We start from the raw sequence: 24,487 nt of genomic DNA on the forward strand, positions 1-24,487 counted from the left end.
GGCATCTGGTAGGCGACCCCCAATCACAAGCCTGAAATGTACAAACTCCCATCCCCAAAGAGCCTTATCTGCAGCCCGTTTCCCTGATGTCACCAAACGTTCGCCTGCGCCCATCGCTTGTGCCACAACTGACGACTCGTCTCACTGATACAATCACCGTGATCGCCCATCAAATTCCACCCTCCCACATTCTGTACCGAGTACATGCAGATGGAATCCCGTGTGTCTTGATGCAATTGTTGCTTGCAGCAAGCCATGGGCCACCCCACGACTGCTGCTAGTGGTAAGGTTCAGGGTTCTTCTACCAGGCCAAAGCGGGACTGGCAGGGCGCACCTGCGCGCTGTTTACCACTCGCATTGTGCTCCCTCTGCTCGTGCAAACAGAATATCCCGCATGCCTCGACGCTGCTATCAGAGACTCACCGACAAGTTCCTCACCCGTCCCTCCCCCTACTCTTTCTTCTTGTTCTCTGGCTCGTTGGTGGTTTTCTGCTGCTGTTCAAAATGACTATCTAGGATTGAGACGTGTTTTCTGTTTCTTTTTCAGTCCGGGGTCGCAACAATTTGTTTACGCGTCTTGCATTCTAATTTACCTATCCATTGCCTGATCGACTATCGCCCACCGCCCACTGTGCGCCACAACTTCCTGGTGGCTTATTGGTTCGATTATGATTTCTTTCTCTCTGACACGCGCTCTCCGAAGCCAGAGGCGGCGGGAACGGTCACCTTTCTCTTCAACCTACACTCGAACCACACAGTCCCCCGAGGCTTCACGCCGCCCAATTCGAAGAATTTGGAGGCGACCTTCCCTACACGACCGTGTTCCCTTTTCTCAAGAAGACCATGATCAAGACATCGACGACGAAGGAGACGGGTCTGAAGATGTCGAAGAAGACGACGACCAAGAGGAGGAAGAGGAGGTACCCACTGAAGATGGGGAAGAAATTGACAACGACGACGAAGACGACGAAGACGGGCCTGACGATACGACGCCCCTCCTTCCCATATTTTCGGCCGCTCGTCTCGATGCCATCCCCGTCTTTGCCCTCACGCACGCCATCCGTTTGTTGGTGAGCTCCCGGTGCGATACCGTCTTGACCTGGGAGCAACTTCGGGCTCCCCAAGTCTCGCAATTCCTGGTCAAGCCTATTGAACAGGAAATCCGACGCAACCATCTGAACGCTGCTACGCATTGTGCTCTCATGGCAAACTGCCTTCAGTATAGCAAAGAGGCAGCTATGTCCTCGGGTAATAGTGGGACAAACAAAACCCGTGCAATGGTCTGTGAGCTGGTGGCCATCAAGCTTCTCAAGGACTTTTCCACGAGAGAGCTGATTGACGCATTGTCCTATGACTTTGATCCTCTTCAAGGGCAGTTGGACGCGATGCCTCAGACCGAACACGAACGAAGAAACACAGCAAGCTCAAAAAGGCCGGCTCAACGGCCGGCAAGGATCTCGTGCTTTGAGATTGCCATCCGCGCCCAGGCTAAAATGTTTCTCTCCCATCCCATGGTAGTGAAGCAGCTTGAGGCAATATGGGCTGGCACAATCGTGTTCCACTCGGCGGCCGACAGTCTGCATAGACCGGTGCCTACAATGAGTCGATCGAGAGGTTACGGCACAAATGATGGTGGCTTATCAGCAAAGTCCGCTCCTATCCACCCTAATTCTTTTACACCAAGACGAGCCGTCACGCTGTACGATCCTCGGGATGCTTCTCTTTTCAAGTTGTCCCGGTTGCGCGTTCCTCGATACCGCAACATACTATCCACCTTGTCCTTTGCTGTTCTCCTGAGCTTGTTTGTCGCCGTGCTCGTTCAGCGCTCTCTCGAGATCACGACGCTCGAAGTTGTCTTCTGGTTCTGGGCTGCCGGCTATATGCTCGATGAGATCGTTGGATTCAATGAACAAGGATTCAGTCTCTACATTGCTAGCTTCTGGAACACTTTCGACCTGGGAATCCTCCTCATTCTCGTCATCCACCTGGCACTGCGACTCTACGGGATTCTCATGCCGGATGTCAGGAAACACATGGTAGCCAACATGGCCTACGACGTCCTTGCGGCCGACGCTATCCTACTCTTTCCGCGACTGTTTTCTGTGCTGGACCATTACCGCTATTTCTCACCGCTTCTGATTGCCTTTCGATACATGGCAGTGGATCTCATCGCCGTCTCACTACTCATCCTGATCAGCTGTAGTGGGTTCTTCGTTGCACTCACCTTGTCATTTGGCAACGATGGTATTGACACTCCTAGTTCGGTGGCTTATGCTCTACTACAAATGCTCATGGGTTTCACGCCAGCCGCTTGGGATCGATGGGATGGCTACAATATTCTGGGAAAGATGATTTTGACTTTGTTCCTGTTCATCTGTCACTTCCTCGTAGTCACCATCCTGATCACTGTACTGACCAATTCCTTTATGGCTATTGTCCGAAATGCGAGTGAAGAGCACCAGTTCTTGTTTGCGGTCAACACCATTTCTCACGTCAAATCGGATGCGCTCTTCTCTTACGTCGCACCAACGAACATCCTACAGTGGCTTCTGGTCCCTCTCAGGTACTTCGTCCCCTTCCGTCAATACGTCAAGATCAATCGGACCATCATCAAGATTACCCATTTACCCCTGCTGTTCTCGATCTTACTGTACGAAAAGACCATTATGCAGTCTACCGTCTATGACAGTATCGATCTTGTCGAGCGACGAGGGCGTGTGAGAAGAACCACAAAATTTACGCGACTCAACCGAGCACCTTCCATTGCTACCTTTCGCCAGGACAGGGCTCTAGAAGAAGTGTTCAGGCAGCCTTTTGACAGTACCGTTAGAAATGCTCATGATAGTCGAGACCGGCGCAAGGCTAGTAATGTGGTTAGCACGTGGATGAATAAGATGGGTGACGACGTGGCAGACCCGCCGCAGGAGCAAGACCGGCAAGTTGTCGATAGGCTCGAGGCTAAGGGAACGATATCTCGCAGACCGCGCCGCGTCAGCCGAGCTCGCGACTTTTCTCGCCAAACCATGTCAGTCGCATCTGACCCCGAGGACTTCACGACCAACCAAGGCTTCTTATCCCCAGCCGAGACAAATCCCTTACAGATCACACCCTCAGCATTGGAACAGCCGGCGGGCAACACCGATGCGGAGGGAGATGATGAAATGCCGACACATGATGATGGTGATGAAGAGGAAACCACAACACTTGAGCACCGGTCACAGAGTGATACAGAACCGGAACAACACAACACTATCCCTCCCATCCCAGAACATCCGGACTATTTTACAAGTAAGCAGGCTTCTGGAGACTCTGTCCCTGAAGCAAATCACTTCCTTGCACCGGTTTCCCAAGTGAAGCTGGAAAAGCCCCGATCGGGTACCGATTCGCCTTTGCGACGCCTTCCCGAGGAGCAGGCTCGTCATCATTCCCGCAATGTGTCGGCTGCGACCATGATTTTTAAGCCCATGACGGATTCCAGCACGGAACAGACTTCGTCGGTTGAAGAGGGCAAAGTTGCACCATCCAGGGCGCATATTTCAGCACCTGGATCAGGGGCTCGCACTCCTGTCTCGAAGCTTGGGTCTAGTGGTGCGGGGCATAGAACGCCAAAGCGAGCGGCAGGTCCAACTCGAATGCGACCAACCCTTCCCACCAAAGACGAACAGGGTTTCCGGTCGACGCCCAATTTGGCAGGGTTAGTGTCACTTAAACCCCCACCGGCTCAAGTGCGGCGAAAACCGTCCCTCGAAATGGATCTGGTGTCGGATATTGGTGACAACAGAGCAATCGGCGGAGGCTATGTGGGAGCACTTCCAAGCTCATTTGCGGTTCACATGGTGAAAGGAACAATCGAGTCACGCCATGAGAAAGAAAAGAAGGACCAGCAAGAGATATTTACAAAAATCATGATGGCGCGCATGAATGCCCTTGAAGAGAGCTTCAGAGAGGTAATTCATGAGATGAGAGACCATATGAGACACGATGATGTGAGGAGCAGGAGCCGTGGAGCGGGGGCACAGACGAGTGGCCGAAAGGCAAGGACCCGGGAGGAGGAAGTTGATCGAACACTCCCGGCAAGCAATTATGCAGGGGCTACTACACCCCGAGCGAGGTCGCCCGCCAAGGGGGCAGAACCCGTGCGAGTCCAGCAATACAGTACAGAAGGGGAGGACGGGCGAAGTGAAGAACAAGATGCGAGGACGCAACCACCCTCCACTTGAGACTCACCTGGGGTTGGTTTTGGAAAGCCTTGAATGCGGTTCCACACCAGACTCAACGGCGGGAAGACATCGATATCACTTTTACCTGTAAACGAGTATATACCCCTGATATATCGGACATATTTATTCATATGAGAGGCGAGATTATACTTGCAAGGCTGAAGTGGAGAGGGTGAGAGGCTAACAGTTTCTAGCGCAACGGTATGACGCAAGTGCCCGATGAGGCTAACTGCGCCTTCCTTGCCGACTGCCCTCTGCATGTTACCATCCACTTTATCCATCAGGCAATCACGTTCATCCATCCGTTGGTCTATATCACCTACTTCCTATTTCCTTTAGCCAATTCTCCAAACCTTACAACTCGCGCATAGTTGACGAAAGCTACATATAGAGGGAACTCACCACCGTCGCGCGCCTTTTCTCCCAGGCAGTCAGTCTCAAACTGCGTTTGTAGCGCCTCAACATGGCGTCGAGTTCAAGCCAACCAAGCCAGTTGCTCTAGTAAGTGCCATTTCTGCACACTCACGCGGGACAATACTCATTTTCATATGATAGTGCATGCATCGCCCATGGAACCACCATCCTGACTGAGCATACAGCCCCTGGCACCTCGTCGTCTTCGGCCTCGTCGCTCGCCTCCGTCATTCTCCCCAAGATCTCCCACTCCACCCCCGCGAAACTTACCTACACACATGATCGTCTGTTTGTTCACTACATAGCGGACTCGCCTTCCTCGACCTCGAATGGCCCCGACGAGCAGATATCCAGTCATGCAGCCATCACCTACCTGGTTGTCGCTCAGACAGAAATGGGTCGGCGAGTGCCCTTCGCTTTCTTGCTGGAGCTCAAGAAGAAGTTTTTGGCACAGTACAAACCTGAGTCTACCGATTTCTCATCATTGCCCGCGTATGGCACCGCGGCGTTCAATTCTACCCTCAAGGCGATGATCCAGCAGTACAATACCGCACCACCAAGCGATGCCCTGACAAACGCCCGTAAAGAGATTGACAGTGTCAGGGACATTATGACTGAAAACATTGAGCGGGTACTTGAAAGGGGCGAGAGGATTGACCTGTTGGTGGACAAGACGGATCGTCTGGGAGGCAGTGCGCGGGATTTCCGTGTGAGAAGTAGAGGACTACGGCGGCAGATGTGGTGGAAGAACGTGCGGGTGATGGTGCTGCTCGTGGTGGTTGTCATCTTCCTGATATATTTGTTCGTAGGGTTCGGCTGTGGACTGCCAGCCTGGAGCAAATGTGTTGGTTGAATGAAATATGGTCCCTTGCACTGGTCCTTCTTCTGGCTTTCCTCTTGGGTTTCATCGGCTATTGCTTGTATTTTTATGTGGGTTGCGGAGGATTGTATCGGTTGGCCATAGTCATTGCACAAATAAATAAAAAGTGTGAGTCTTCGCTCTCTTTCTCTTCCTCCTCGTTCATATTGACCCCCGTATTTGTGGCAACAAGGCTCGCCCCTCTAAGACCCATCTGGAAGGCACCTGGGAAGGCGGCGGGAGATTTAGGTAGGTTGTCCGGAGCGGACGTGTATAGCGTATAGCGAGAGGGCGCTGGAGTGGCTTGGTTGGATCAGGAAGTCTCCCCCGCCTCCCTAAGCCTCAACAGGGCCCCAGAGTCTAGCATCCACACCAAAAGAACCAATGACCAAGTGATTGACAAAGGATAGGCACCGGATGGGGGAGTGTGATGGGCTGAACCAGGTGTGAGCTGAAGTTGAAGAACGGCTCACCAGGCAGACACCAGCGAGTCAAACACACATTGTTTCTTTCCCTTTACCCCTCTACAGCCTCTTTCTTCTTTGTCCGTCCTTCTTCTTCTGCCTCTTCTTCCCCCTCACTGTATAGCACACCTTGCTGCTCCTGGCGACTCTCGTCTTGAGGTATACAAGGCTTACGACAGCTGCATGACGAACCCTGTACGACCAACTCATCGCGTTCCAGCCCTTCTTCACCCCAACCTTGCACCGACTTTGTTAGTATCTGACCGAAAATCTCGGTCGAGACATCTGCAGGACGTGGTCGACAGATGAACAATATATCACAGCCTTGTGAATGACCTCGAAAGTATCTACCAGTCTACAACTCCGAATACAAATTCTCGCAGCCGCGCTTGAGCCTGTGCGTCACGACGAATTTCCAGGCATGCCACTTTGACTCCAAAATAATGGCTTTCTCTACATTCAGAGCAGTACCGATTCCTGGAAACAATGTCACTGATGGGAATGGGCAAGGAACTTCTCCCACATCCTCGCACCAACCTGTCTCTCAAGAAACCTCTGCTGCCGTGACCTTTGACAACCCACCAGTAGCACTTGTGAAGAACCGTGAGGACCGGGATTTTGACCGAGCTATCGAACTATCTCTTCAAGAACAGGCCCAAGCAAGGAAACGATCAGATCCCCGACTGGGCTCAGGTCACTATCGGTTGCGGCCATGGTGTGAACCATCAGTGGACCTTGTCTTGAGTCTCAACAATGAGTTCACACCCCTTAACGACAATTCGGGTGATACAGCCATCTATTTCGGCTATCCCCCACAAATGCCAGAGCAAAGCGACAAGGACTATGACTATATCAAGCACCATTTCGATCGCGTCCATATCGTTCAGAGCACGAATCTTCGGCTCATGGGCGACGAGTCCAGGTTTACCGAAAGAGATCTCCTGAATCCCACCAAGTCATTCCGCGCTGAGAGAAGGCTGAGGAAGCTCGGAGTCTTGAATACTGCTGAGGCTGCACGTGGGGGAAAGTTCAAGTACTACATCGACCTACGCCCACCCAAAGAGGATGACGAGGCTGTCGTTCTCATTACTGACCTGACCTGTACGCGCGGTGTGCTCACCTGGCACCTGGCGTTGGACAAGTACGACTTGTCTCCTCTTGCTGTACTCGGCCACGACGAATTTGGTGTTCAGCCTTATGTCGACGCGTTGGTAAAGCCGGTGGCTTCTTCCCAGAACACTGAAGCTACAGGCCCTACCCCTCCTAGTGCTTCCAACACGACGGAGACAAGATCGAAGAGTCAATCCTCGGGTGACAAACCTGCGTCTACAGTCTCAGCACCTCAAATTGCTCCAGAATATTCTTTGCTGCGGCATTGGTCTGCGATTGAACGAGTACTCCAAGCCATCCAAGGGAACGACCCGAAGCTCGACTCTGCCCCTAAAGTCTGGACCTTCTTCGCCGTTGCTCGCTACCTTGGCTGTGCTAGTCATGAGCGTATCTCAGGGTGGATCATGACTTGGCTGTATACAGGGAGTAACAGCAACTTCATCCAAAATAACCCGGAAGTGGCATATCGTATCGCAATGGGCATTGCGTCCCCAGACCTCATTAAAGATGCGTTCTCCATCCTTGTCGGCGAAAGAGCGCTTATTGAAGCCTGTGGCGAGTTCAATCCCGAGATTTTGACCCTCCGCAGTCAAAGCGTACACGGTCGAAAGCTGGAGCTTCTGGACGACGATGAACGCAATCGAATTGACCATGCTGCTTCATCTTTCGTCACGCGAATCCGTGGCATGGTTTGCGGTTTGTGTCAAGACATGGACTTTCTTCACGAGAGCGCGACCTATAATATGCTTGACAATGCTGTGGGACAGACTCCGCGTGCAGTTGAAGCGCTGAAATCAGCCAAGAGCACCGTCAAGGACTATATCAGGTCTAGAATCTATTACGTTCTATGGCAGGATCAGGGAGATCTCAGCAACCTGGAGTCGGATCCAAAGTCAACTCTCCCATTTCGATCGGCTTCTGTTGAGGATTACGGCACAATCTATCGGTCTTTGAACCAACCAATGAGACATTTCACAAAGACATTCTGGTTCGCATTGCAGCACACTCAATTCGTGGAGGGCATTCACAACACGTCCAGTGATGGCACGATTGGCTGGAAAAATGACACGGAGCACCTCAAAGCCCTTAAAGGGCTCTATAAGATCGATCCTCTTAATGGCATTGTGCGAGTTCCGCGGTCCACACTCAACCGCAAGATCATGGTCATCAACCAAATGTTGTGCAGTCAAGAGATCATCCGTGGGACACGCTATCCCAAGCGTCGGAAGACTATCGAGTTCGACGACCCTAGCCACAATCCATGGAATATCGACAACCCGATATTCCTCCCAAATGAACAAGCACCCGTTAATCCTTCATGGATGACTGCTCCAACACCGCCAGGACCAACCATATCTGCGCCTGCCACCGAGCATCCTGTTTTCGCACTGAGACCCAAGGCGACAAGTACGGGAAACCCCTCACAACAGACCAATAACAACATAGCCTACAACGCCTGTTGGACGCTGGAGGACATGTCTCTATATCCGAGGCAAAGACTACTGAACCATGAAGGCACCAGTGGTGTTACCGGATCTCAATACGAGCAGGTAGCCGTGCCCGAAAATCATTCAGCGCCGGCGGCGCCAATAGCAGCCGCAGATGCGTCTTCCTCATCTTCAAATATGTTCTTCGACAGTACGGCCAGCAAGTATGAAGGATTGAATATCGCTGGAGACACGGGACAAATGCATCATAATCAGCCTGCCATGTCTACTCCTCGAACCGGCAATCGCGTCAAACAATCCTTCTCCAATAGCAACACTGACAATGAAGCCACCATGCCGTTACCTCGCAGCTATTCCTACCCCATCGATCCAGGAGCCTTACTTAATGAGGTCAGCAGGGCGATTGAAACAATCTGTTCAAGGAATCTTCATCCACCGCATCTCTTCCACCAGACTGGCTTGTTACCTACGGACCTCTTTGACAACCTTCTTTGCCTCAACGCCAATGAATTCCGCTATCTACCGCTCTGGGTCCCTGATGGCAATGACGACGGAACAGGAGGTGTGTTTGAGGAAGTACCCGTGCCGAATCTCGATCCTCTCCAAACAAGCATCCAGAGTTTTGGACCGGGACGGATCAAGCGAGGATTCGATCAAGCGGACACTGAGGCGGGCAGCGAAATCGAAGAGATCACGAGTTCCCAAGCGATAAGCACGGTCGGCAAGGCCAGTAAACTCGCCACGGACGGCACTCGGACGGTGAAGAGCGTGTCGAGTGCCGGCACCATCACGGTCAGCAGAGAAATGGCGCTTACGGATCTAGATGATCTTGAAGTCGTGGACCGCAATGTCTTTGATGTTAGCAAAGTTGCCATCGGGCCGGACGTTGCGAGTGATACGGATATGCTGAGCTTTGACGAACTCGACAACGACGAGGACGGCGCCCATGACGATAATGATGACGCATTCGATGATGGAGACTCATTCGTTGGCGATGACAACTGGGAGGGCGAGCGAGCAGAAGGACTGGTCCCGCTACCCGACATCTCTGCGAACACCAACAAGGACACGGCCAGAGATGGAGCTGGACGAGGTCAATCGCGTCGTCGTGCAGAGACTGTCGGCAACGATGAATGTCAGACCGATGACGGCAGCTCGGACTTTGAGACAATCCCAAGGGCAAGAGCAATATCAATAGACGAGGACGCGGATGAGGACAAGGACGTGGACGAGCTCAAGGACAGCGGAAAAGGCAAAGCCAAAGTACAAAACTTCCCGCACGGATTCGTCCTCCCAGATCTGCCGACCTACAACCAGGCCACCGACACGGAGATGGAGCGAGTGACCTCCCCTCTTCTTCGCCACCACCAGTATCACGAACGTCCTCGTCCTCGCCCGCGTCTCAATCCTCACTCTCACGCATTCCACTACGTCCGTCGTCCTGGTCCGTATCCCCTTTCCCATCCTCATCACGACCACGACCACAACCACGACCACAACCACAACCACGACCACAACCACAACCACGACCACAACCACAACCACAACGCCTCAAGTTCGAGCTCCAACTCAGTCGTCTTGATCGAGAGGGACGACGGCCACCATCATATGGAAGAGGACGACGACGACGATTTTGAACTCATCTGAAACTAACGATCGGCCAGCCCGACCTCGAAACTCTCGCGCGCTGGCTGGCCTTTTCTCTCTCTCTCTCGTCCTTTTTTTCTTTCTCTTTCTTCTCAAAAGATTCTTTTCAAGAATATTACAGCGCGGGCCGACGAATCCGGCCAACTGGGCGAAACCAGGTACTTATCTTATTGGATACTTTCAGGGAGTCAAGGAAAAGCGGTGGGTTAGCAAACAGAAACAACTTCAACGACAGTAACAGTGCAGGGTTCATCGAAGCTGACGGCGAAATATACGACTGATCATGACCACAAAAAAGGACAAAAGGTGTGAAACATGATACATAGCAAAGAATGCTAATGGTTTTCCAACAACCACCTGACAAGAGGACGTGATCTTTGAGCATTCGAGCCCGTATTTGCAAACATATTTCTGATCAGGATTCTGCATGCTGCATTATCGAGCTAATGGTCCGGCGTACTACTCTATTATCACTGATGCCTCTCGATCCCATGTCAATCTGATACTCTCCAGTGCCGAAACAGCCATTGCTGTCGATTCCTACCGACCAACCTGCACGTACCACGCCGCGCCATAAACCCCTACTTCCCTTGCAAAGATAGCAACACAGTGTTTATGAATCGAGTAGTTTGTTTAAGGAATGGTGTAGAGTGGCCAAAAATGTTAGATGGCTATTCAGTACAGTCGTGCGGTGAAAAGAGAAAGCAGGGAAGTTGACGGTCGTAAGGGGTTGTGCGGGTGTGGGCGCGGATCTTCCTCCTGGGATTCTGTCCTCCTTCACGATATCCAATTACGGGCATTCACTGATACGGGTGTCAGTCCTGGACGGGTTCAGCAGATTAAATCGATGTCGCTCACTGAAATCTCTTCCATGCCCATGTCATCGCCGGCATTGGCTGCGGGAGCAGTACCGTTAGTGGCCGCAGGTTCGGTAGTCGTGCCCACTGCCGAGGGGTTGTTGCCGCCCCAGTAGTCAGTCATCTCGGCGTCGAGTTCTTCAGCAGTCTTGGGTTTGGCTCGAGGATTGCGTCCGCGCTTGGGCTTTCCGGGTTTGCCAGCCGATCTGCCCTTGACGCCGTCCTTTCCGGTCACCTTTGTTGCTGTGGCGGACTTCGGTTGAGCTTTGGGGTTGGCGCTGGTCTTTGTCAGTGGCTCTGACTTTCCCGAGCGTTTCGATGGGTTTGCGTACGCTACACGTTCCGCGAGTGACTTGGCACGAGCCGGCTCCGGAACACTGCTAGCGTCCATCACAACTTCAATCTAGTCGAGGTCAGGAGAGGTCCATGTACGGTGTGGATGGTGGCCGTGCTTGCCTTCATTGGTCGCTTGTCCACCAGCATTCCGTTGAGGTCTTTGGCCGCTTTGGCGGCAGAGTCGGGCCTCGAAAAGATGATGTCGGCAATGCCACGGCTCTGTCCATTCTGGTTGTACTGCAAGGAGACCTTTTTGACGTTGCCTACGGACTTGCCGAAGTATTCCTGTTCGTCCGCGTGTGATCAGTAAACTGCTGGAGAGAAGTGGGAATAGCATTTCTTCCGCATCGTTCGTCCCCAGGTAAGAATGCAGCAAGAGATGTTTCCACAGTAGAGTATAGTCCGGGTGCATATCCTTGCGCTGGAGCACCAGCGAGTGCCAAAGTATCAAAAGCAGCAGCAGACCAGCAGTCGAATCGTGTATCACCGTCGGCATCCGAGGAAGTCGTCCAGGTAAACGGATGGTAGGAATGGGTATGCATTCTGACACCAACTGTTGGAAACGCTTCGGGGTGACGATAATAACGTATCCGGTTTTCCATCAGACGATATGCCGCAGAATTGAGGATCGTTGTTGGGATTTGGGTGGTAGGCAATGCAGGGCGACAGGATCCTCGTTTAAATATGTCTCAATGCAGGGATAGAGAACAGGACTGCCCCGTGCAAGGTCCTGGCCCTTGACATCGGTGAACGTGTGTTCGTGCAATGTTGTCGGGTACAGGATGGACCAGAAACCCAGGGGACAATGGTAAAACGCGATAGATCGTACTGTGCTGCGCTGCTCTGCTCTGCTTCTGGAATGATTGGGTGCAACCTCGCTGATGCCCCAGACGAACAAGGTGAGAGGGTCTCAAAGCATCTCAGCATATTGAGAACTCCTCCGGGCAGATCTGCATTGGTATCTCACACGGTGGCTAGCCGGCGAGAACCTGCAAGACCATAGCGAACAGCAATTTTCACCCGATTGCTTCGCAGAAAAAAATGCGAGCCAAAGGTGATGAGATTGTTGCCTGCCCCGGATAAAGCCAGCATTTCAGCGTGGCAATACTGTCCTTGAGTATGGTCTCTCTCGTCTTGACATCTTCCCGCATCTTTCCCGCAACATTCGACTTCCTCTTATCGGACACGGTTCGCATAAAGAGCCAAAGAATAACAGGCGGTGGCAAGCGGCGATGGAATCCAAGGTCGAAAGCCTCTTTATCAACATACCTTGATCTGGGCTTCGTTGACGTCGAATGGCTGTAGAAAAGGTCAGCAGAGCGCCAGAGGTCATGAGGCAGCCAAGGCAGAACGTACCAATCCACTGACAACGATCTTACTTGGGCGGGATTGAGATGCCGCGCCGGCAGATGGCTTGATGGCGGACTTTGCCGGTTTCGTCGCCTTTTTGACACCACCGACCGGAGCAGTTGGGCCAGTGGACTTTGAAGCCTTGCGGCGACGAACTTCGCGCTTCGCCTTCTTCTGGCTATCAATAATGGAGTCGAGAGATTGATCTAGCCTGCCAGACATCTTGAATGAATAGAAGGAGGTGATTTTCAAGGGTGTAGAGTGCAAAGGCGGAAGGAGTGGACGGTGCGCGCTTTTGTAGGCGTCAAGCGAAAGCTGTCAAGTTGGGTTCACTTGCGGGACAAATTGACCACTAATCGTTGAGGTCTGTCCGTCTGCGGCGAGGTTTGAAGAGTTTGAAGGAGAGATAGAAGTATGACAAGGAAATATGACGAGGAAGACGCGCGCGCGGCGAAAATTAAAGATGCGCCTGGATGGTGGTGATATGGACTGAGAGCAGCGACGATGGTGAAGGAGAAGGCGAGACAGAAGGAGAATGAAGGGGAGTCACGCCAAAATGATGAATGCGGCTAAAGTTAAGGTGAGACGCAAGCAGAGCAACAGGCAGGCACAAGGAGAGAGTCGGGATGCAGCCAAGCAAATGCTAGTCCCGATTCGGCAATGTCGTGTATCAATGTCACGTGACCTAGTCATAGCGATGCCTGCGCCCTCCGATGCGCCCTGTGTCTCAAGGCTACGGGTTTACAAGTGGACAGCTTTCCTCGAAGCCGATGATGTCGGAATACTCTACTTGGTACCTGACCCCAAATAACGCCATTCATGTGCCATCGTCTCAAAACATAGCAGTATAACTTTGAAGCTGCAGGGGATCCGCGGCCAGGTCAGCTCTTCAAGGCCTCGAGTCTCCCTCGCATCTGCTCCAACTCTGCCTCTCTGTCCTCCTCCGGTTCTTCCTCCTCTGCTTCTACCGGGAGTTGCGGTACTTGCTGTTCTGGTGTGCTCAACTTTCCCTTCAACACCTCACCTAGTACCTTGTCAACTTCTGTCTCTGCTTCTTCGTCCTCTCCCTCTAGCAGCTCATCGTTGGGAAGAGCATCGCCAACCATCTCTTCAATAATGCCGGCCTTCATTAACTCCTGGCTCAGCTCTTGCATGGTGCCGGTCAACTCCGGTAACCTGATCAATGTATTCACATCTTTCATTATGCGAGTGCTCGCTTTTAAACTGCCTTCGATCTTCCGGACCGAAAATGCCTCGTTCACTTGCATTTGCACGCTTTGCAGTTGTGCTTTACTGGTGTGTAGCCTTGCCGATTGCTTCCGTACCTTGATCAACTCTCTGGCAAAGATTCGTGCTTCGTCGGCGCCTTGTTTCGCCTGCGAAGGGTTTTTTTGTCCACGCTTCGCAGCATTCAGTATTAGAGTCCTCGTCTTCTGTTCTGTGACTTTGAGGTTGGTGATATCCCGGTCTAAGGCACGCACGTTTTTCCGGATGATACTGTCGCATTTTCGTTTCTGAGGAAAGGTTAGCCTGTTACCAATCTTGTAAGAGATTCCAGACGAACTTGTTCCTGGGGATCCGGCTTGAAGAAGACTGCCTTGAACGATTGCATTGTGACGATGTTTTGGAAGTAGTACTTTATTTACTCAGTGGCCTGGCTATCTGTGCTCGAGCGGATAGGAGCTTCTTGTGGTGAACTACAGGGCCATGCTGGGGATTGAGCCAGATGCCGCCAGCGGCAGGCTTGAAGTGAAAATGGAGGGTGATGTCTGCGGTAGGACTAGGACTCGATCATGCGGATAGGGAATAGAGTGAGAGAAGCGGAACGTCTGGTTGCTGTCTAAAGTAAGTTGTAGGGCTGATGAACGGAGATCAACAAGAGCAGTTTGTAGCGAATACTTCGTCACCTGCAAGTGTCAGTGGAGGAAGGTTGACAGTGGTGGGTAGGCCCAGTCAGAGACTCTGTTACTTGGCTGGAAGGGTGACCTTTGGAGGATGAAGCGCTTGGAAGATGTCACGGCCCACGGGTGCCTACGTCGAGGGGGAGGCGAAAGTGGGGGGAAGAGCACAAAACGTACGAGGGCAGTCACTATGTACCAGTTGTGCGGCTACGGTACCTGAAGAGCTGAGTGGGCGGCGGAACAGGCACTGAGTGCGCAGCCCAGCAGCCCCCGGGGGCGCTTTCGATGTTATTCGTTGCACTTCGAACAGCCTCGTCCCTTTCACCTTAGACTGATCGCCCACACACAAATAGTAGAACCTCTTGCAGCAGACTTGAGTCAAAGCAAGGCAGCAAGCAGACTTTTCAATCTTCCATTCTTCTCACAATCCGGTTTTACGTCTACATCTTGACGACACTCTTCCTCCCGTTCCTCACCACGTTTCCATCCCTTCGTGCAGAAGCCCCTCTGACTCGCCTACCTCAACTATGTCTAGCCAAGTTACTCCAGAAGGTAAATCGACCCCTACCGCAAAGATCTCGGTATAACAGCAATATGCCATTACGCTCAGAAATAAATCCTTGACTTGGAGCCGATCAGAATACTGACTTGGATTGTCGACAGTCTTATGGGCGCAGCGCTCATCCGCTACGGAGCCAGAAAAGAACTACATCTACCTAACAATCAGCGTGCCTGATGTCCCCCCCAAATCTCTCAAACTCGACCTTAAGCCCACCGGGCTCACCTTCACTGGCACGTCAGAGAGCAAGAAGACCACATACCACCTTGAAATGGAGTTTTTCTCCGAGATTGACGTCGAGAACTCCAAGACGCATCACACTGGTGCCAACATCCAGATGATTCTTAGGAAGAAGGAACTCAAGGAAGAGTATTGGCCACGCCTGCTCAAGGACCCCGCAAAAGTACACTATCTGCGCACAGACTTTGACAAGGTACGCCCCGAACGCTCTGAGTCCTTGACCTCCCCCGTTTACTGACCTGTCTCCGTTTAGTGGGTCGATGAGGACGAACAGAACGAAGCACCCGAGGATGACTACATGAACCAGTTTGGTGGAGGTCTCGGAGAAGACGGTGGCTTTGGTGGTATTGACTTCTCCAAACTCGGCGGGGGCGCTGGCTTGGGAGCAGAAGGAGCAGGTGCTGAGGGTGGCGACGACAACGAAGAGGAGGATGATGATGACGACGAGATGCCTGATCTCGAAGATGATGAGGCCGAAGGTGACGCTAAAGGCAAGGGCAAAGGCAAGGAGGCGGCATGAGTCGCACGTTAGGACATCAGACGGTACGGTACCTCCATGCGCGGCGTCGAAGCAAGCCGATCAGAATGGAGTTCAGACCCAGCCATTCTTGCTCGTTAATGCCAGGTCCTCGAGTCAATGCTGCATACATCCAACTCTACGAAAATTCCACCATCAGGTTTACCTTTTCCCTCTCACCCGACCCGTCAATATATGTGCGAGCGTTCCTGTATTGTCACCACATCCTCTTAGAGTATCTTGGCCACTTGCGTCTTTCCTACCTCGACACCAAGGCTGGAGCGCGGTTCTACTATTAGGCAACGAAAGCTAAGGGGCTCTGCTGTTCTATCGGCGCGACAATATTATAACACTTTCTTTCGTCCAGTTGCAGTGGCACCCCAGGAATTTCGGGGAGGAACTGTTATGGGGAGATGGGTTCTGGGAGAGACGGCAACGAATGGAAAGGAGTGCTTCTCAATAATCATTCAATCAATCATGCCACTAAACCCGTCTATCTCGAAAGAATTGATTGAGATCCCCCACACAGTCCCACGTAAGATGAGTCGCTGAAACGCCACAAAGGTCTTAGAAATGAGTACTCGTGCATGTTGAGAGGTACAGCTGCCACACCATATGAAAATAATGCATTGACACATGGCACACCGCATCTCTTTTCAGGCAACCTGGGCTTCCGAGGTGCAGACATGCCCTAGCCACGGAATATGGAGTGCGGTGAAGGTATCCAATACCAACACAGCGCTGCAGTTATAAGCAGGCGGCAAGGCGGGTTGATGAGTCAGAGAGCGTAAGTTACCTCGCCAGTGCATCCTTAGTCGACACCAACCAAGACGGCTATCGCCATCAATATCGTCAATACCTACTTGTAGGTAGTGTGAGTTTTGCTGGCGGTCTGGCCTTTTGGTGCTTACATAACGACGCCGCAACCGGCACCAGTTGGTAGCACGTGCATTCTTTTTTCGGAACGGAACAATGTTCTTCCGTCACTCTACCCTCTCACGGTAGAGGTGCCAGTAACAGTCACTACCAGGTGGTCAGGTACTTGCCCCAAGTGCGCACCACAACAATCTGTTCCACTGTAAGTGCCAGAACTGCTTTTCCTTGGTCTCAGCTCCTCCAAGCCGACAATGAGTGCGACGACATCAGCAAGGACTACGCCTGCAAACCCTGTCGACCCCAAGAACCCAATGATGAAAGAGCCATCTCAATTACCCGTTCGTTGGTTGTAAACACCATATCGAACACAAATGCAAGGCTTCGATCGTCTGGCAGAACCAGCATGTTTCCCCGATAGGCGATCCGTGAACCCGTTCCACTGCGCTCTCGTTGCCTTATCGCTGGGTGGAAAGATGAAGACAACAGTTGTCTGAAGAAGCAGAAGCAGAAGCACAGCTTTTAAGCAAGGTCGGGCGAAGAAAAACAAGCACCAACTCTTATATGCAGAAGCAATATTCCTTCCTGCCTAAAAGGGGACATTTCAGGGTTGCGATGGAGAAATTCCCATCACTTCATTGGCCTCTCTGCACGATTGGCTTGGTTTAGACTTTGTGAGTTTTACGTACAATGAGGCTTGCTGGGCTTGTTGGGCGCAGTTGGACCAGCCACTGATCTACAGCACAAACACGAACCAATTCTTTAAATACTTCGAGCACAGCAATTCCTCCGAGTCCCCATTCCGGTATCATTTACGCGCGACAAACCAAAACATGTCACACACTCACGTCGATTGGGCTCTCGGTCGCGGCTTGCTAGTTCCCTAGAATCAAAAGGTCGCCCTTCTCTTTACGAGTACCTCCAACCTAGTAACATGTCAGATTCCAATGCCGATCTTGGGGAGAAGCCGCCATCGCCTTCGACGAGGGCGGCAGACCCGTTCTCGTCCCCTTCTCCGCCTTCTTTTGAACCTCGACCTGTTTCAGCAGACAACGAAGCAGTCGCGTCTCGATACCTGATCAAACGGCCCAAAGCGCTACAATGGTTCCACAACGGCAGGCTAGAGCGGGAATCCGAGGAGGAGCGTCAGGCCGGGCGCTTCGAGCTGTTCCTCGACCTACTGTACGTCGCGCTCGTGGCGAACTTCGCAGAAGACCTGGCTGAGCACCCGTCTGGCGCCGGACTGGTCAAGTATTTGTTGATCTTTGCGCCAGCGTGGCACATCTGGAGCGACCTGCGCGAGATCATGAACTCGTACTACAACGACGACCTGGTTCAGCGCGGCGTGATCCTGTGGGTCATGGCCCTGATGGTACTCTACGGAAACAACGCCCGGCTTGTTGCAGACGACATTGGCGCCATGAGGACGGTGGTGGGCGCCTTCATGGTAGCCCGGCTGACGGTAGCGGCGGTCTACCTCATCTCCTCGTTCGCCAGCTTCCAGCACCGCACACAAGCCAGAGTCATGGCTGCATTCATCACGGTGGGCGTGCTCATCTGGATCCCTCTATATTTTGAACATGTGAGCTTGCGGGCTAAGATCGCTGTTGCCGTCGTGGGCATCGTCTACCACGAAGTCGCCTGGGTCATCACATTCGGGACCTGGATCAAGAGACGCCTGAACCTTGAGTACAGCACCGCCGTGGACATCAATCATGAAATCGATCGACTCGCGGCCTTTTACATCATCATCCTCGGCGAGTATCTGTACAGCATCGTCGTGGGCGATCCTGCCGCGATCGGACTGAATATGGGTCTGTTGAAGGCCGTGTGGACGCTGATTATCGCCTTCTGCCTTAATTGGCTGTACGTGAACGGCGACGGAAGTCTCAGCAGCGTGCACCCGATTCGGCGCTCCGTTACCACAGCGTTCGCCTTCTTTAGTCTGCACATGCCGCTGGCCGCGTCACTCCTGGTCGGCGGTCACATATGCGCCGTGAGCGCGGGGCAGGCTGAGCTCGACTCAGGCGAGCGCTGGCTGCTAGGTGGCGGACTGGGCGTGGGCATGTTCTGCCTGTGGCTCCTTGCGATGCTGTTCCGCGTGGAAGACTCGTCCTGCGAGCTGATTCTGCCCAAGACGGCCCGCGTCGCCATGAGACTCGTCGTCGCCGTCATCCTGGTCCTCCTACCCCTGGTCCACCACGACCACTTCGACCCCGTGCAGCTGCTGAGCACCGTCACGGGTCTGATCGTCTTCGTCACCGTCTGGGAGACCGTGGGCGGATTGAGGAAGGGATCGAAAGTGTACGAGAAATGGGAAGCGAGGAACCCGCGCAGCGACTGAAAGTCTGTATTATTATATATGTGCCATGTCCATGCTGGACCGGTCAGTGAGACCTTCTGGGTTTCCTCCTCGGTCCCCCGTATATAGCCGGGGTAGTGTAGACAAAACGCTAGCCCAGACCACTGCTACCCCTGCTTGCACCTGCGGTAGAATATATGTATACCTCGTATATGATGCGCAATCCCGATCTGTGGCCATCTATCCACGGACCAGCGTGCTCAGCTGGAAGTGATCCGCCCCCCAAAAACTGTGGGAAAGAGACTTTTTGGTTGATAATCTGGTGTCCACAACCTCGATAACACTCATTCACACATGTATGCTTTTGATACTTTTCTCTGCACCTCCTTGGTATGCTAAATGTTATGCTATGGTTATATAGGGCAAAATATGATATAGGATAGTTCGTCAATGGCCCTGACAAAAAGAGAGGCGATTGTGGCCCCCCAAGATATGACACTTCCTTGAACCCCATGCCCATGATATCGTACAGAGTACATAGCCACAAAATATTGAAGGCCATAATGAACCGGAATACTTTTCGATGTCCCTTTCCAGAAAGTACGTTTTTGCTTTGAGCGGACCGTATTCAATCGCCCCTCCGCCTTCTCTCCCACGCACTCATCCCTTCCCCTGACCTTCTTTCCTCGCCTGACTCTACAGCTGCCATTCCCTTGTCGTACTCGGCGCTCCCGCTCTGTCTCCTTTCCCTTTCCAGCATCTCGTCAAATTCCCGTTGCGCTTGTTCTCTGGCACGCCCGTCCCTACCAAACCTTGTCTCATTGTTGGACGGGACGCTTTCATCGCTTTCCCAGTCGCGTTCTGCCATCGGATTCGCACGGGCTTCACGAGCTCGTTCGGTTTCGAGTCTTTGACGGCGAAGTTCGGCGTCGGAGGGCGCTGTTGACGAGTTGGCGGACGAAGGAGAATTGCCCCTTCGAATGCGCTCCCAGACGCTCCCGCCTCCGGACCGCTTGTAAGATGACGGCGTGGCCATATCCGGGTCGTTTCCGGCGGTAGGGGATGCATCGTCAAAGAAGAAGGGATCGCCGTCGGCTGAGGAGGTGGCGGATGTATTGTCCTGCATCTGCCGTGATGGCTGCGGTGTTTGATATCCTTGCTGCTGTTTTCTCTCACGATCCGTTACTCTAGAGTCATCCAGCATACCAGTGTCGCTCGCTCCGCTGCCGTCACCATCGAAGTTGCGATCGATGACGGAGCCATCTGGATGACTGCCGCTTTCCATATCTCTGTAATATGCCTGGGGATCGGGTTGTGCGTCTCGGCCATCATCTTGCCCTTGAGGCTGCTGAGGCCATTCCATCGGGATATTTGAGAGTGTTCGATTCATGTCGCCACGTCCTCTTTCTCGCATTGCCTGGATGAGCCCTTGGGTCCGCGGATCGGTAGCCATCCCTGTGGCTGCACTGAAACTACCTAAAGCTCCAACGACGGGGGTGCCGACCAGGAAACACAGCTCTATCCAGATGATATACCTTGTCACTTGCCAGGCTGTTTGAGCCAATTGACCGGTTATAAGAGGCATCTGTTGAAGAGGGAACTTGTTGTACCGCTCCAAAGGCTTTGCTGAGACGAAAGGGAACTTCATCTTGGCGCGACCTCTGTAAGCCAGGTAGAAACCAAAGGCCGAGGAAGCGAACGTGGCCACGGAACCGTAAAGGAGCCTTCGCGAAGTCCAATATGTCAGAGCTTCCGCCTCTTGTTGGGTGACAGGTCTCTGTACCACGTTTTCGGAGCCACGTATGAGGTCGATAGCTAGGACACCTGCCCTCCGCGCCCTCATAGATCCACCATATACCCACCATCTTGAAAGACCATGCAGAGGCATATTGTCAAATGAGAGGCGGTAGAGGCGTGGTGTATTGTTGAGTTCGTAGCTTAGAGACAGCGTATCCGATTCGACAGACACCTGGTATTTGGACCGTGCCTGTATGACTTCCAGCAACTTCGATCTTGTTTCTGATTCTCCAGGCTTATTGACGGGTCGAGCCCCAGGCCCCATTGATGGGGGATACCTGGAGGGAGGAGAGCCATCGGTCGCCATAATGTGCGGCGGCGACTATGGGCGTGCAGCTCGAGATTATTGACAGTGGAAGGACAGTAAGAACCTCATTGGGAAAAATGATGGAACATTTGAGGAGCGAGAGCGAGCAGTATAGGTACGGTGGACAACTGCAGCTCTACAGGTCCTGCAGGAAGCTGTGGATTTGTCTCATGCGACGCTTTACACTGACGTCGGCGATTTGTCCCCCCACACTCACACACTCACCAACACGCAGGTGGCCACCTACTGAAAACATCCACAGCCCACCAGCGCCCACTCATCCGATCCTCTTCAGCGAATCTGGCCTGCACTCTTTGCCCAACCCACACCCTTTGGCCTCCATCCCATCCTTCTGGCAATTTACGACCCTTTCAAGACCGTCGGCCACCCGGACTTCGCTACATCTGACCGTTGAGGGAAGCGCAGCCTTGGCCTTGAAGAAAACCACTATCTCTTGAACAAATTTGCCATACGCTTCGACAGCCTTTTGACCGTGTCCGATCTTCGCCAACATGCCCCCCAAGGCCAAAGGCGGCGAACAGCCGAAAAAGTCCAAGGCTTCGGTCGAGGACAAGACTTTTGGAATGAAAAACAAGAAGGGCGGCACCGCAAAGAGACAGATCGCTCAGCTACAGGCCCAAGCAAAGTCGAACAAGTCCCCTGAAGAGAAGAGAAAAGAAGCGGAAAAAGAACAGAGAAAGAAAGAGAAGGAAGCAGCCGAAAAGGCAAAAGCCGAGGCCGCTGAACTCTTCAAGCCCGTCCAGGTCCAGAAAGTCCCCTTTGGCGTGGACCCGAAGACGGTGCTATGTCAGTTTTTCAAGCAGGGCCACTGTGACAAGGGAAAGAAATGCAAATTCAGTCATGACCTGGAAGTGGTAAAGAAAGTGGCCAAGAGAGATCTGTATCAAGATACCCGAGAACAGGAGAAAGAGGAGAAAGAGAAAGACAACATGGAGGATTGGGATGAAGAGAAGCTACGAAAGGTGGTGCTCAGTAAACATGGAAACCCTCGGACGACTACGGATAAAGTCTGCAAATACTTCACCCAAGCAGTAGAAGATGGGAAATATGGTTGGTTTTGGACTTGTCCCAATGGAGGGGACAAGTGCATGTACAAGCACAGCTTGCCACCCGGGTATGAGGATTGCCATCTTCTGCTCTTCTGAGACTTGCTAACTTTCTATACCAGATTTGTCTTAAAAACCAAGGAACAGCGGCGGGCCGAGAAGGCATTGATGGACAAATCTCCGATGAACACACTGACACTGGAGGATTTCCTCGAATCCGAACGACATAAACTGACTGGTACCCTGACGCCCGTGACACCAGAGTCGTTCGCCAAATGGAAGAAAGAACGAATGGACAAGAAGGCTGCCGAAGCAGAAGCCATGAAAGCGAAGGATGCTACGGGTCGCGCCATGTTTGAAAGTGGAAACTGGAAAGACTCGGAAGATGAAGATAGTGACGACGACGAAGAGGACGACGACGACGACGATAGTGGTGACGGTGCATGGAACCTTGAGGCTATGCGCAAAGAAACTGAAAGACTCCGGATGCTCAAAGAAGAGGAGCGATTAGCGAAAACGAACGGTGAACCTATATCAGATCGAAACGATGATACCGAGAGCAACGCGGCAGAGAGTCAAGAAGGGGGTAACGACGATGATGACGATGGCGGAAGTGGTAGCGATGATGAGAGCCACGGGGATCTTCCCGAGACGAATGGGGAGAGCAGCGGCACAAAAGGTTGAATAGTGAGCTGGGCTCTCGTTCGGATCACATCTGCTCTCCCTGAGCTGGAACTGATGCATTTTCTATTGCGACGGGGATACACAGTGATACAGCGTCTCTGGTCTCCTGCAGGCGTTAATCATGCGGACAAAACGATTTAACGCAGATACTTTCAAAGTAGCATTCGGGTATTGATTGGCACTGCTTTTGACAGCGACCACTGGACTTACAGAAGCTCATGGATTTCGATGGGACATATACTACGGGGAAGTCAATTCACACCAATCCAACTATGGGGTGAATATGCTGCCGTGAAAGACGAATATCATGGACATGGGACCATTGTGGTGTATGAAATAATGTCAGCTCAATACCTCGTACATGCCTGCGATCCCCCGCCAAACTCGGTTCCTTCTCCGCTTGTCGCGCCCCCGCCAACTGTGACCCGCGCCAATCGCTTCGCGCACCAAAGCTCCATTGAACGGCTTAACAAAGCAAAAAAGAGCTTGCGGCGCAGTCCAGCTTGTGTGCGGAGACGAATGATCTACCTCGTATCAATTTATGAAGTATTGAGTGACTTTGTTCCTCCTGCGGGCAATCCCGACCTTTTTCCAACCAGCATTCCGCCGGTGCATGCCGTCGTCGTCGTCTACGTGGTTTGCTTAGAGCAAGCAAGAACACGTCTTTCACTAGCCAGGTACTTTCGAGGTTGTAACGGCGAGATCACCAGCGTTTTTAAACTCTGTGTTCGGATCGTCCGGTCGATACATACGTTCAAAGCTTCCTGCCTCGACCACCACGCTCGTCACGATGCCTCCCCCTTCTCCCGCGTCCAATTCCCAACCGCACAGCTCCATCCCAGGATACCGTCCCGGTCCCTACCTCACGTAAGTAACGAACGCCTCGACACACCTTGCCTTACATCTTCCACTACGCTGCTCCTCCTCCTCCTCACCATCATCACCATCACACCTTTCTTACAAAACGTATCCCCCCTTGGCCTGGCTGTGCATAATTTGGGTGACTAAAAGAAAATAAAACAGGCGCTCCAAGAAATTCTTCCTCGCCGCCGTCGTCTTCATCCCCGTGACCTCTTACCTGTGGCTGCGCCGTCTCGAATCGCAGTCCCGCGAACGCACGAGACTCCTCGAGGAGGAGGGCCGGCGGAATTGGATCCAGGCCGAGAAGGAAAAACAGCGGTATCTAGCGAGTAGGAAGGACCGGGACCTGAGCGTCGCGGTGGGGAGGAGTGGTGGGGGAGTCTGAGTTGTGATCGTGATCGCAGTATGCAGATGCCGGGTGAAAAAGATGGCGGATGAAAAGGGGAACAAAAAGAGAGCTTGAGGGTTTGATGAGCTCTCGGTTTTCTACCCAGGGTCTGGTTGAGTTGGGGTCAATAACGACTGATGGTGCTGGTGTCTACATCCCCTCTTCGGACGAGACCACATCGGCCGGAAACGAACATGGCCAAACCCACGTGGAACGCTGAGGACGTTTCCAATACTCAAGAGCACGCCAGATGTGTGCACAGCACCAGAAACCAGAGACAGCGGCT

At 52.6% G+C, this 24,487-nt stretch overlaps 9 protein-coding genes across 9 annotated transcripts; 6 read left to right on the forward strand and 3 right to left on the reverse strand.

Moving 5' to 3' along the window:
• Positions 1 to 668: 668 nt before the first annotated feature.
• Positions 669 to 4,220, forward strand: AYO20_03624 (hypothetical protein; the record flags this gene model as incomplete). The annotated part of the gene is made up of 1 exon (XM_022641925.1): positions 669 to 4,220. The coding sequence occupies one exon, from the start codon at positions 669 to 671 to the stop codon at positions 4,218 to 4,220; it is 3,552 nt and encodes a 1,183-aa protein (XP_022502158.1).
• A 463-nt stretch (positions 4,221 to 4,683) lies between these two features.
• Positions 4,684 to 10,162, forward strand: AYO20_03625 (hypothetical protein; the record flags this gene model as incomplete). Its single annotated transcript, XM_022641926.1, has 3 exons — positions 4,684 to 4,721; positions 4,776 to 5,439; positions 6,302 to 10,162. 3 exons carry the CDS (start codon positions 4,684 to 4,686, stop codon positions 10,160 to 10,162), a joined length of 4,563 nt encoding a protein of 1,520 aa, XP_022502159.1.
• An 831-nt stretch (positions 10,163 to 10,993) lies between these two features.
• On the reverse strand, positions 10,994 to 12,927 carry AYO20_03626 (hypothetical protein; the record flags this gene model as incomplete). Its single annotated transcript, XM_022641927.1, has 4 exons — positions 10,994 to 11,422; positions 11,452 to 11,640; positions 12,625 to 12,654; positions 12,712 to 12,927. The coding sequence occupies 4 exons, from the start codon at positions 12,925 to 12,927 to the stop codon at positions 10,994 to 10,996; spliced, it is 864 nt and encodes a 287-aa protein (XP_022502160.1).
• A 659-nt stretch (positions 12,928 to 13,586) lies between these two features.
• On the reverse strand, positions 13,587 to 14,317 carry AYO20_03627 (hypothetical protein; the record flags this gene model as incomplete). The annotated part of the gene is made up of 2 exons (XM_022641928.1): positions 13,587 to 14,219; positions 14,270 to 14,317. 2 exons carry the CDS (start codon positions 14,315 to 14,317, stop codon positions 13,587 to 13,589), a joined length of 681 nt encoding a protein of 226 aa, XP_022502161.1.
• An 816-nt stretch (positions 14,318 to 15,133) lies between these two features.
• Positions 15,134 to 15,925, forward strand: AYO20_03628 (hypothetical protein; the record flags this gene model as incomplete). The annotated part of the gene is made up of 3 exons (XM_022641929.1): positions 15,134 to 15,158; positions 15,270 to 15,598; positions 15,659 to 15,925. 3 exons carry the CDS (start codon positions 15,134 to 15,136, stop codon positions 15,923 to 15,925), a joined length of 621 nt encoding a protein of 206 aa, XP_022502162.1.
• A 1,804-nt stretch (positions 15,926 to 17,729) lies between these two features.
• On the forward strand, positions 17,730 to 19,139 carry AYO20_03629 (hypothetical protein; the record flags this gene model as incomplete). The annotated part of the gene is made up of 1 exon (XM_022641930.1): positions 17,730 to 19,139. One exon carries the CDS (start codon positions 17,730 to 17,732, stop codon positions 19,137 to 19,139), a length of 1,410 nt encoding a protein of 469 aa, XP_022502163.1.
• Positions 19,140 to 19,725: 586 nt separating this feature from the next.
• Positions 19,726 to 21,201, reverse strand: AYO20_03630 (hypothetical protein; the record flags this gene model as incomplete). Its single annotated transcript, XM_022641931.1, has 1 exon — positions 19,726 to 21,201. One exon carries the CDS (start codon positions 21,199 to 21,201, stop codon positions 19,726 to 19,728), a length of 1,476 nt encoding a protein of 491 aa, XP_022502164.1.
• Positions 21,202 to 21,713: 512 nt separating this feature from the next.
• On the forward strand, positions 21,714 to 22,952 carry AYO20_03631 (hypothetical protein; the record flags this gene model as incomplete). The annotated part of the gene is made up of 2 exons (XM_022641932.1): positions 21,714 to 22,336; positions 22,391 to 22,952. The coding sequence occupies 2 exons, from the start codon at positions 21,714 to 21,716 to the stop codon at positions 22,950 to 22,952; spliced, it is 1,185 nt and encodes a 394-aa protein (XP_022502165.1).
• A 790-nt stretch (positions 22,953 to 23,742) lies between these two features.
• AYO20_03632 (hypothetical protein) lies at positions 23,743 to 24,198 on the forward strand (the record flags this gene model as incomplete). Its single annotated transcript, XM_022641933.1, has 2 exons — positions 23,743 to 23,819; positions 23,976 to 24,198. 2 exons carry the CDS (start codon positions 23,743 to 23,745, stop codon positions 24,196 to 24,198), a joined length of 300 nt encoding a protein of 99 aa, XP_022502166.1.
• Positions 24,199 to 24,487: the final 289 nt, after the last annotated feature.

The sequence above is a fragment of the Fonsecaea nubica genome, assembly GCF_001646965.1.
Source record: "Fonsecaea nubica strain CBS 269.64 chromosome Unknown Scaff17, whole genome shotgun sequence".
Classification (NCBI taxonomy): domain Eukaryota; kingdom Fungi; phylum Ascomycota; class Eurotiomycetes; order Chaetothyriales; family Herpotrichiellaceae; genus Fonsecaea; species Fonsecaea nubica.